The sequence below is a fragment of the Etheostoma spectabile genome, chromosome 14, assembly GCF_008692095.1.
Source record: "Etheostoma spectabile isolate EspeVRDwgs_2016 chromosome 14, UIUC_Espe_1.0, whole genome shotgun sequence".
Lineage (NCBI taxonomy): Eukaryota > Metazoa > Chordata > Actinopteri > Perciformes > Percidae > Etheostoma > Etheostoma spectabile.
Genome location: NC_045746.1, coordinates 571496 through 584159, shown reverse-complemented (window position 1 = coordinate 584159; position 12664 = coordinate 571496). Strand labels below are relative to the sequence as shown.

The following is a 12664-nucleotide window of genomic DNA, read 5'->3' as shown; positions in this document are numbered from 1 at the left end:
AAAGGGACGATGGACGGGGCCATGTACCGTCAAATCTCAGGTGAGAACCTCCTTCCCTCAGCCAGGGTATTGAAAAGGGGTCGTGGGTGGGTATTTCAGCATGACAATGACCCAAAACACACGGCCAAGGCAACAAAGGAGTGGCTGAAGAAAAAACACATTAAGGTCCTGGAGTGGCCTAGCCAGTCTCCAGACCTTATTCCCACAGAAAATCTGTGGAGGGAGCTGAATGTTTGAGTTGCCAAACGTCAGCCTCAAAACCTTAATGACTTGGAGAAGATCTGCAAAGAAGAGTGGGACAAAATACCTCCCGAGGTGTGGCCAACTGCAAGAAACGTCTGACCTCGGTGATTGCCAACAAGGGTTTAGCCACCTGTACTAAGTCATGTTTTGCAGAGGGGTCAAATACATATTTCCCTCATCAAAATGTAAATCAATTTATAACATTTTAGACATTTTTTTGTCAAACTGAGATTAGGAGTCCTCCATTAAAGAGTGTGCGCCTAATCTCAGCTGGTTACCTGTATAAAAAACACCTGGGAGCCAGAAATATTCCTGACAAAGTGATATTTATTTTTCTGAAATTTTCCACATGCGTTTTTCTGGATTTTCTTGTTGTTATTCTGTCTCTCACTGTTCAAATAAAAAATTACAGACTGATCATTTCTTTGTCAGTGGGCAAATGTACAAAATCAGCAGGGGATCAAATTCTTTTTTCCCTCACTGTATATATTTTCAGGAAAAACCTCTGGCATCCTTAAGATGACCTTCCACCCACCCTTTCCAGCTTTGTTCTCAGAGAGGATGTTGAAGAGCACAGTCGGGGACTAATGGCACTTCAAAGTGTTGATAGACCACACTGTGACGAGGCTTGTTTTATCTCTGTGCCCTCCAGTAAACGTGGTGGAAGCTTTACAGGAGTTTTGGCAGATGAAGCTGACCAGAGGGGCCGACCTGCGTAACGGAGCTCTAGTTGTTTATGAAATGGTCCCATCCAGCAGCCCTCCATATGTTTGCTATGTCAGTCTTCCCGGAGGCAGCTGCTTCGGAAGTTTCCAGGTACCTTGTCTGCATTTTCTTGGCATGATTGTAAAAAGATCATCACAGAGATGGAGTTTTCTTTGGTTTTTATAATAGTTATAATTGGTACATGTTGGAAAATGCTTTCATACTAAACGACTAATCTAAGAAATATGGTCACTTAAGTATCATTTCGCAAGCTTACAAAATTCCACCATGCTTGTAACCACAACAACAACCAAATATGAATGCAGCCAATTAAGGTCTGTTCACACTGACGCTCACTGTACTACACATAAACACTGGCTGTCTTTATCTTTTTGACTGCATATGTGTATTTCTAATGGTATCAGACCACTACCGCATATTTTCTTCACTGTTCTTTTCTGTTCTCGGTTTTCTGACAGTTCTGTCCCACCAAGGCAGAAGCAAGACGCAGCGCTGCCAAGATTGCCCTAATGAACTCTGTTTTCAATGAACATCCCTCCCGACGCATCACAGACGACTTCATTGAGAAAAGTGTCAGTGAGGCCCTGGCATCCTTCAATGTAAGTTGCGTATAATAGATTAAAGAAGGTTGTGGGCGTAAGTCCTTAGCTGTCAAGTCAGGAGGATGTGAGGTCACAGTATATCTGCAGTATGTTGTGGTGATATGTGAATAACAATGAAAGAAAATCAAATATATTTAATGCAGTTTGTAACATGTACATGTCTATTTGCAGTACAGTAGATGTTTTAAAAAAGGATGCGCAATGCATACCAATATCTTTGGAGAAACCTTTTCAAGGAAACATTCAGATATCATTATTTCAGGCAACTCCCCCCACCAAAAATGTTGCATACTGCATACAACACAAATTTAAATATCATTTTTACATATCCTTAGTATTTCAAGTATTTATCAAACTGTTGTCTGGGCCAACACAGAACACTGACATATACTAGTTGTTGTTTCTAGGGAAACAGAGAAGAGGCTGATAATCCCAACACAGGAATTGGGGCATTTCGCTTCATGCTTGAGTCCAACAAAGGAAAATCCATGCTGGAGTTTCAGGTTTGTAAAGTTCAGGAATGTCTGAGTCGTGTTAAGTAGCGTTTTGTGCTACCCAAACGCACCAGGATAGTGTGAAAATAGTGTTGGCAAAGTTTGAGCCCAGATGCTGTGTTAAAATGTTTTGCATGCATTATGCTTGAATGTGCATACACACAATATAACAAATAGAGACCGGATAAATGTTTAAAAAGACATTTTGGAAATCTGAAGGAAGCATGCTTGGTTTGCAATACTGAGTGTAGTGAAGCAAGCTTTATAATTCCTGCTCGTTTGGTTGTGTTTGTGTTTCAGGAGCTGATGACTGTGTTCCAGCTGCTGCACTGGAATGGGAGTCTCAAAGCCATGAGAGAACGGCAGTGTTCCCGACAGGTACTGCCATTTATCTCACGGTTGGGTTTAATTGTGCAAGTGCAGTAGTAGTTTTCATCACTTTTCATCAAGTTTCCTAAACAAACAAACTCTGAGTCAAATCTTTCCCTACATGGCGTGACTGGTGTAGACAGAATACACATTTTTAGGAGCATTGCTGGAAAGGGACCTCTTTGTGTACAGCCAAATCTACTTTTACTTCCCCATCTTAATTCAGCCTATCTGCTGATATTGATCCAATGCCTGAGCTCTCTTCTCAGCACACTTGAAATTAGTATACACCGTGTGGAATTCAGTGAAATGAAAAACATGAGGCCAAGGATTGCTGTGGTGCTAAACACTGATTTGCTACTAAACTGATAAATGATACCCGAAACACAGAATTTTAGAATGCCGAAGAAACCATATTTAATGTCATGTCTGGCAGATACACAATCTTCTTAATAAAAAAAATCGATATTACTGCCAATATCTTATCTATTTGAAAATAAGATGTTTTATATTCTTTGGCCACGGCCAAAGATTTACTGAAATCTCACTAGATTTTCAGTTGGCAATACCACTTAGTCTTCTGTCTCTTATTTTATTTGCAGGAAGTGCTGGCTCACTATTCCCACCGGGCTCTGGATGACGACATGCGCACTCAGATGGCTGCAGACTGGGTGAACCGAGAACAGAGTGTAGCGAGCACCATTGCGCGGGAGGTGGCCTCGACGGAGAGAGAACTGGAGGACGCCAGGCTGGCAGGCAGAGAACTGCGTTTTTACAAAGAGAAGAAAGACATCCTGATGTTAGCAGTGGGCCAACTCAATGCAGTCAACACTGCCACACTGCCCTCACACTAAACCTGCCGTCCATTGTGGAAACATTTCTTCACACTCCGTAGGATTCCTGGTAACAGTATTGATTGCGTCATAGATATAAAGTTGCTTCATCTGAACTTTAAGGTTTTGTATCATGTTTTTTTTTTCAGGTAATCAGGCCTTGACGTACAGTGTGCACATCCGTGCATACAATCAACCCTTGCCGCTATAGCCGTTACTTCTTTGTGCCTCATGATTACAGGATAACAGTGCTTCTTTTGTAAGCAATTACCTGTAAACTTGTTTGGTATTCCAACTGACTGGGGTTTACATGTTCTTTTATTATTTTATAAGTAGACCTACAGAAACACAGACAGCCTTTCATCAGTGATTGTAATGGACAGACACATGACAAACACATATGACACATCAAACCAAGCACAATTGATCATATGGATCATTGAAGTTTGTTTCTTTCATGTTTTAGGTGTGTTTACTTGCATATAGTGTTTTGGACGGTCAGTATTTTGGTGGTCGAATGTAAGAGTCTTATTAAGATGGCAAATAACCTTTGTCCATTAATAATCAGAATATTTTGAAAATATCCCCACATAAAAAGCGAGGGGATTAAAGACCACCTAATGACTCTTCCATAATGGGTTAATGGAGTAGTTCTGCCTGTTGTAATGAGAACACAGTGTGAATATTTGGAAATTGCGTCCTCAAATAATTCAAGTAAGCATTGAAACACACTTATTGGTTCATGTAATAAGATGTGGGTACTTTGCTAAAATGTAAGCAGGTGACTGATAGCTCTGACAGCAGCTCAAGTTTTTGAAAGAATATCTGATATTGAACCCTTACTATTTTTTTGTGAAGACTTTTGAAGGTTATTTTAGTGTACATTGTGTGGTTGGTAACCATGACACTAGCTGAATGTATATTTTCAGTGTGCTATCAACTAAAGGATCTGCAAAGCGATACTGTTTACCATTTAGACGATTGAATTGCTCTTGTGATACAGGTTGTGTTTGTCATGTGCTTCATTTAGATGAGTTCAAAAGGGTTGTTGCTTGGTAGACAAGAAATGTAGGTCAGGATGTCAGCAGAAACAAAGAGAAGCGGTGATTGGAAAGTCAAATGTGAAGGCCAAAAAAAAATGAGTTGAGGGATCTTTTTGGTTCACTTTTCATTATGTGGGAGTCATTGTAGTCAATACAAAACAGTACCAGCACTTTCGGTTTATGTATTTTGTGACATACTGGAAGCAAAATCTGTTTGTTAGCAGTGCTGGTGTATGTCCATGGGCTAAAACAATGTATGTAACTCGCACTTATCACCTTTCAAATGTTTTTATGTTGAAGGACCTGATTTTGTTTATACTGTAAACGTGATATTTTTATAGTTCTCTATGTATCTAAAATGTATTGAATACATTATATGGATGAAGGCATTTCAGTGAGTAGCCTTTCAAAGACCCCATGTAATGGAAGTGAGAGTTTAATTGGTAATGTGTGGCTCTGGTTGGATGGAATGTGGGCAGCGAGTTATGCAAGTTAAACAGCAGGAGGGCTTATTCTCTCTGCTGAATGCTAGATTGTCAACAGCAGAAACTGATTACACTAAATTTGAGGAGATGCTGGTAAATGGAAAACAAAGATCAGAGATGGAGTATGGTTAAAGCCAGATCCAATTTTATTATTGAATTACCGTGTCTCTTTCCTGGGATTAATGTGCCTTTGTGAAATTGGTAGCATGCACCAGTTCGACATGTAAAAAATTCAAGTTTCATTTCATTTAATGAGGTCTTTAAAAGACGTTCTACTTTGCTTTACAATGTTTTTTTATTTTTTATTTCATGTTACGGTAAAATGACAGATTACATGATATATAATTGTTACAGTACCTTAAAGGAGTAGTTTGACATTTTGGGAAATTTGCCTTTCACTTTCTGTAGGAGTTAGACGAGAAGATCTATACCACTCTCACACGAGAAGGAGGTATGAGTGTATTCATGTTAATCTCTACCAGAAGGTGAATAAGCGTATTTCCTAAAACGTCAAACCCTTCTTAAAATATGTTACATGAAATTAGATTATGAATGATTTATTAAATCTTACTACATTTTAGTATACACTTATAATCATTATATATTGTTTGTTTGGTACTCAGCTTGCAAAATATGTGTGCAGCACAAACAAGAAAATGTATTAGTAGGAGTAAATTTATCTTCTCGGTAAATACAAAAAAACTGATACAGGGAACATTTTGACTATACAATTCTACAGCTCCAACCTTATTAATCTCACATTTCCCTTTTCACTTTAGTTTACTCCTCTTCCCAGAATCTTATCTACCAATTACACTTTCTAAATTCGTCAGTGATTATATTGTCCCATGAACCAATTTGCTGAGATTTGCTAAGCTGAAATGTAAGTATTAAGAAAAAAAATCAACAAATAATTAACCAAGCAGGTTACAGTAATGAGGCTGGAGATCTTGAATAGTTTTTTATTTGCATTTTTCTTCTAATTTAGATGCTTTTTGTGTGTGTGTGTGTGTGTGTGTGTGTGTGTGTGTGTGTGTGTGTGTGTGTGTGTGTGTGTGTGTGTGTGTGTGTGTGTGTGTGTGTGTGTGTGTGTGTGTGTGTGTGTGTGTGTATTTAACACAAACCATTAATCTAGGAGCTCTCTTCTGACCTTTCTTTGTGATCATTATCAATGAAGGCTTTTTCTTTTTTTTTTGTTTTTTTTTTGGTATTGATTTTATAAAAATTTTTTTGCTTTTCATCTTTTCGCTTTGATGCATGATGTGTTGGTTAAGTTTTGTTTTTATATGTTTTTATATTCTATTCAGTATTGTTTCTGAAAGCCCTTGTATGTATTTTCTATGAACATTTTGTATTCCGTGTTTATACTTTTAGTAGATTTATATGATTGTAATAAAATGGCTCATACAAGTGTTTATTAATTGGTCATTGTTCTTATTTCACTGCTTAGTACACAACTAGGACCAAGTTAATCTTAATAGATAATCATTTGGAATTGTTAAATAGTATATATATTATTTACATAATTAAAAAGGAGTTTTTTACAAACATTTTAGAATGACATTTACACATCGTGTGTATTGAACTCAAGGATAGTGTGCTCCAAAACACGTTTGGACTAGAGTTGAAATGAATAATAGGATTTTCTTTTTTTTTAACGTGCCGGGCAATACCTTAGACCGTTAATATTAACATATATATATATATACAGTCTATGGGCAATACTCATACACTCCTGGTTTCAAGGGACAATACAGTCACTCTGTCACATAAATGACATAATGCATCTGGTGTAATGAAGACAGTTTGGGCCATCGAGCTGAAGCTAGTTTGCAGTCTTTGCAAACTTGTCTTCCCTCTAGGTGTGTATGATATAGCCTTTGTTATGGATTTGCAGTTGAAACATATATTAATTTTTTTCAGTTAAACATACAGAATATTTTGATTTAAAAGTTACTCACTCTTTTAATCAAAGGGTGCATAACCTAATTATCATATTACAACCAAGCTCTTGAAATGTGAAGGTCACATTTTTTTTATCCTGTATGGTAAATCCTAGAATATAGTTTACTGTTAAACACATAAAAGTAAAAGATTCTTAAAAACGATTGCAAAAAGTATGGTGGGCTTATTTTATTTTATTTAATCTTTTTATGACGTCTTATTTAATCGTATTCATTTTTACAGTAGTCCATCTTATTTTATATTTGAACAATATCTACATGTAATTCATGTTTTATTTTGGTCTTTCTTTTGTCTTTTTTTGTATTTCTTTGTATTATTTATTATTTATGATTTTTGTGTGATTACTTCCGCCTCCGGCACTCAGTCAGGAAGAGGCGGGGCCTCAGTACAGGACGCTTGCCCAGCGTTGTTCATTCAACATGGCAGCGGGACCAATTTCAGAAAGAAACCAAGGTAACTAGATTATTGTAAAACCTGTTTCAGCCTTTTGTTTAAGTTATTTATGAATTTGTTTGCGGGCTACACTTTTAACTGCTCCCCTTGTTTTTATGAGCGCCGTTGACCGCCGGGTCAGCAAATATTTAGTTTGATCACATGGAAGTGTTGAGTTGTTAGCTTGGCTTGCCGCTAATTTAGCCCATATGGCTATGTAACACAATGTTAGCCATTAGGCGAAGTTATATTTACCATAATCTATTTTAATTATTTGCTGCACAATAACCTGACGTCAGGTGTAACGTCAACGTTGGTTTTTGATTGATTCAGCTGAGTTCGGTGGCTGTTGTAAGCATGTTAGAAGTAGAGCTGCGTTCTGTTGGCTAACAGCTAAAGTTAGCCTAGCAAGCTAATCATGTTGACTAGCTTAACAAATGATCACACATTTTCTCATTGTACTTAGCTGTATTTCAGCTTTTGGTGCTTTCAGACAGCATTTGATAAGATGCCGGTAGACATGTGGTCTGTAGAAATAGCTAGCTAAACAGGTAGTATTGTATAGTATTATTGTTAACGTCAGTTAGAACTGTCAACAAAAGGCAGGAAAGCGTTATTATTTGGCTCTACTAAACCATTTTAGGATAGTAACATCATCTAGTTACATCATATCAAAAAATATTACAAGTACTAATTTTGTATTGTTTTGATGTTTTTACACAATTGGTGTCATGTCCTCCAGCTGCTTCTTTTTTCCAAAGAACTAAAAGCCACAAGCTTTCATTCAGAATACTTTATAGATTACCTTAGGGAAATTATAACATTAACAAGCATAATAAGTTACTTTGAAGCAAATGTGCAGCCTTTTATGTGTAGCTTTAATCTTAGCTACTGAAATTTAACTTTCAATATTTTTAGAAAATTGCTGGACCTTTCAGAAAGGGTTATAAGGTTGAACTGAAACAGAATGCATCTAAAGCATATAAAGAAAACAAACATTGATGATTGAGTTTTTTTTCAGTGTGTGAGTGTACAATCACAGTTAGTGAACAATATCCCATGACTTCATCATTAACTTGATTACATGTAAAAAAGAGAAGACTAATCTTCATCACAGGCTACCAGACTTATAGTGTTCCATTTGAAATGATTTGAAAACAAATCCCAAATCCAGGTGAAGTTTTGTCTAATTTCGGCATCTAAGATAAATAGCATATCAAGTTTTTTTTTTTTTTTTTTATAATTCTTATTTATTTTTTTCAGATGCCACTGTGTATGTTGGTGGCTTGGATGAGAAAGTGTCAGAGCCGTTACTATGGGAGCTTTTCCTGCAGGCCGGTCCTGTGGTCAACACGCACATGCCCAAAGACCGAGTGACTGGCCAACATCAAGGTGACCATCAGTCTATCTCTACAAAAAACTCCATCCCTAAATTTTTTTGTATCCATGAGAATCTCTTTTGAAGATAAATAACAATCATTGAGTAACTTTTATCCTCTCCTTCTCAGGTTATGGCTTTGTAGAGTTCCTTAGTGAAGAAGATGCTGACTATGCCATCAAAATCATGAATATGATAAAGCTCTACGGCAAACCCATTCGAGTTAATAAGGCCTCTGCGCACAACAAGAACCTGGATGTGGGTGCTAACATCTTCATTGGTAATCTGGACCCAGAGATAGATGAGAAACTGCTCTATGACACGTTCAGTGCCTTTGGCGTGATTCTCCAGACGCCAAAGATCATGCGAGACCCAGACACTGGCAACTCCAAGGGTTATGCCTTTATCAATTTTGCCAGCTTTGACGCATCAGATGCAGCCATTGAGGCCATGAATGGCCAGTACCTCTGTAACAGGCCCATCACAGTGTCCTACGCCTTCAAAAAGGACTCCAAAGGAGAACGACATGGCTCGGCTGCAGAGCGACTCTTGGCTGCGCAAAACCCCCTTTCCCAGGCAGACAGGCCACATCAGCTGTTTGCAGACGCTCCACCCCCACCAAGTGCTCCAACGCCTGTTCTAACGGCAATGGGAGCTGGGATGCCAATGCCAGGTATGACTGAAATGCTGTGGTTACACAGGGTAGTTGGTAAAACAGGGTAGACAGTTATTTAACCACTGTTTCAATGTAACATAGAACTTGTTTGCCACTGTTCATCAACAGTTTAGGAAAGATCCAATTGATAATGACTTACATTATAATTTCAGGTCATATGCTCACAGATAACATAATCTATTGTATATCTGTATGGTTTGACACACGAGCAAAATGGCAATTGTGCCAACCGTTTCATTTCCTGAAAGGGAAAACGGTACTGTGCAAAATTATTAGGCAAGTGTGGAAAAAAAATGTTGTAAACCAAGAGTGCCTTCAAAAATATAAATGATTGTTTATTTTTCTCAATTTACAAAATGCAAAGCAAGCAAAACAAAATTTTGTCCAGAAGCGATCTTTGTGGAAGAGTTACAGCTAAAAAGCCATACAGTACAGCCGGCGTTGAAACAAGGCCCAGCGACTCAACTATGTACAAAAACATAGTCGGATATATGGCTTTTTGGCTGCAACTCTTCCATGAAGACCACTTCTGGCCAGACTTCTCTAGACAGTAGATGGGTGTCCCTGGGTCCCACTGGTTTCTGTCAGTTCTGAGCTGATGTCACTGCTGGACATGAAGGGAAATAAGCTTGATGTGTTTTTCATCTGCTGCACTAAGTTTCTTTGGCCAAGCACTGCGTCTACGATCCTCAATGTTGTCTGACTTTTTGCAAGTGTACCTATAAGAATTGATGCTGGTTTGAAGGCGAGGGGTAGTAACACCAAATATTGATGTGATTTTTCTTTTGTTTGCTCACTTTGTTAAAGGTAAAATTAATAAAATGAACAATCATTATCTATATTTTTGAAAGCATTCTTAGTTTACAGTGTTTTTTTTCCACACCTGCCTAAGACCTAAAACAATTCATGCTGAATGCTCGTAAAACCAACGACTGTGGGTTGTTTTTTCCCGGGAAGCGAAAAAGGGCGTTCACTTTGGACTGAACTAAGCTAGCTAGGCTCCTTTTATTCCGGTTAAACCGAGTCGGTGACACCATCATCGTGGTTTGTCTGTCCATCCGCAGCGCTGTTGAGCATTTTTCACATTTCACACTGACAATATTAAAGCCAAAACATATAGCAAGGGTATTTTTTTCGTTTGTATGCATGCTGCACAGAGTACGAGCTCGGCATAATAAGAATACAGCTGCAAATTTGTCAGTTCTACATTTTCTGCAATGGTTTCTGTTTATCAGTGGTGTTGCTTTTCTTTTGTACTGGCCTGTCATATTGCATATACAGCAGCTGCCTTTGATGAATGGTTATAGATTGAGTGGTTGATTGTAGTTAGTGCCGTGAGAGCAAATAACCGGTTTCATTACTGGCAATGAGATGAAGTAGAACCCTGTAGGGATTGGGAGTGTGCTTCTCTTAGTGATGTGTCTTTATCACCAGGCGATAATGAGATTGATTTGATTCAATCGTGGGCGATATCTGTAACTAAAAGTGCACGTAACAGCTGACAAATGAGACCTTTTTATGAGTCACTAATGATTTACATTTTTTTGTATAACCGCCTATTGATGACTATAATATTTGATAATATAATCAGTCAAGCAGCCTGACTTTGTGTACCAGTAGAATATAAAAACAATAACTTGCAACTTGTTTCTGTGCAGGCATGCCACCTCCTGGTTTCCCTCCTGTTCCTCCTCCTGGATCTATGCCCCCTTCAATGGCCATGCCTCTAAATGCAGGGGGACCAGGCCAACAAGGTGGCGGTGGTGGGCCCCCACCCGGACCACCACCCTTCCCTCCTGGCAACATGCACCCAGGTAACAGTTGTTGAAAATAAAAAGGTTTCCACAGTAGTTGCAAGTGGGAAGTTGTGCAAAACTATAAGGACAAAATTTGGACATTTTTGATAGATCTGTGTGCCCTGATATTCGGTCGTAGATGTTAATTAGTGTTTTTTTAAACGTAACAATGTAGTTCCTTGCTCGAGCATGCCTGTAGACATAATTGATTCTGCTACACAGGTATGCCTCAGATGCCCATGCCCCCTCCTGGTCCACCTGGCATGGTGCCTCCACCTCCTGCTCCCCCAGGATCAAATCAGTCCCGGGCACCGCTACCACCTGGCATGCCCCCACCCCCGCCAATGGGCATGCCACACAGAGCACCGTATGGACCTCCCATGGGTAAGCGCTGTGCCATCTCCTTGAATCTTTGTTACCAAATAAGTCTCTACAGCCTAAAAATACTACCTCAGTCATTTTGTGGGGAAAATTCCTCAAAGAATTATTGAAAGAAGATTAAATACATTTAAGCATTTGTTCTATTGATGCATAGCCCCCATTGCCATGAATACCTTGACAAATTACCTATTATGGGCAGGTCTGCTATGGGTAAACCAAATTTAGTTGCATAATTCCTTTTTAAAGGAAACCTTCACCATAGTTCATTTCTATTAATGCAAAGAGGAAACGGTTCACCTGAGTCACCTTTTTCTCGTAATTCTTTCGTCCTCTTTACAAAGGGTGCTCGTAGATTGGACAAGAAATTACAGTCATTGCACCGTTTGACATGCCTCAAAATTGATATCATACAGTCGTACACAGATCTGGACAAAGGCTTTATTAGACGTATCTCACACACTGTGACATGCAGTGACCCTGTAAGATTGTTGTTATAGCACACAGTGCACAGGCACCCCTACACACTTGAGTTTCACTTTAATCTGGAGATGGGTTGTCAGCAAGTCATAACTAATCTGCTTCCAAAAGGGGTTGACGACTTGGTGTAAAATTTGTGTATAATGTGTTTAAATGTTGGATTTTGCAAGCTGAGTGAGTTGAAATCAGATGACTAATTTGATCATAGATCAGATGATGATGATATGAATGGAGGACGTGCCACCACACAAAACTATGAATATGTGAGGAGAAAACATTAAAGGAAAAATTTAGTGTCTGGTTTCCAAGAATGGAGAGGCAAAAAGCTGGAATATGTAAAATATATATATATATAAAATAATTATTGAAATGTTATGAGTCAACCTAATTTAAATTTCGGAAGTGGGTTTTTGTGTTCTCCAAACTGTCCCACTATTCACCATAACTCTGAACCCCTGCATATGATTCCTTCGAATGCTGAAATTTTGTCTGTGGTGAGAGCATATAGTCCAAGGTAAAGATTGTATCATGTTATGACTCTTGCTCCATCTCTCTTAGGTCACCCTGTGCCTCCAGGTATGAGAGGGCCTCCTCCCATGCCTCCACCTGGCTACGGTGCTGGCCTTCCTCCGCGTCCACCTTTTGGCTTCCAGAGAGGACCTCCAATGCCTCCAAGGCCCCCCGGTGTCCCGCCCCGCATTCCTATGAGAGCACCAATGCCACCCTAATCCATCTCATGCTGCCGAAACACGCATTCATTTTGC

The 12664-nt window shown here is 38.9% G+C and overlaps 2 protein-coding genes across 2 annotated transcripts in view; both read left to right on the top strand.

The window, feature by feature from the left end:
• Window positions 1-4086, top strand: part of lix1l (limb and CNS expressed 1 like) — a 7594-nt gene extending 3508 nt beyond the window's left edge. Inside the window, exons 2-6 of the mRNA XM_032536334.1 lie at window positions 896-1059; window positions 1428-1568; window positions 1979-2074; window positions 2366-2443; window positions 3037-4086. Coding sequence (XP_032392225.1) covers window positions 896-1059; window positions 1428-1568; window positions 1979-2074; window positions 2366-2443; window positions 3037-3288 — 731 coding nt within the window. The 3' untranslated portion in view covers window positions 3289-4086. The remainder of the gene's footprint in view (window positions 1-895; window positions 1060-1427; window positions 1569-1978; window positions 2075-2365; window positions 2444-3036) is intronic.
• Window positions 4087-7119: 3033 nt separating this feature from the next.
• The window catches only part of sf3b4 (splicing factor 3b, subunit 4), a 5666-nt gene continuing 121 nt past the window's right edge, over window positions 7120-12664 (top strand). Inside the window, exons 1-6 of the mRNA XM_032536333.1 lie at window positions 7120-7213; window positions 8456-8584; window positions 8701-9243; window positions 10905-11060; window positions 11265-11426; window positions 12459-12664. The exon at window positions 12459-12664 is cut by the window's right edge and continues 121 nt beyond it. Coding sequence (XP_032392224.1) covers window positions 7180-7213; window positions 8456-8584; window positions 8701-9243; window positions 10905-11060; window positions 11265-11426; window positions 12459-12628 — 1194 coding nt within the window. The 5' untranslated portion in view covers window positions 7120-7179 and the 3' untranslated portion in view covers window positions 12629-12664. The remainder of the gene's footprint in view (window positions 7214-8455; window positions 8585-8700; window positions 9244-10904; window positions 11061-11264; window positions 11427-12458) is intronic.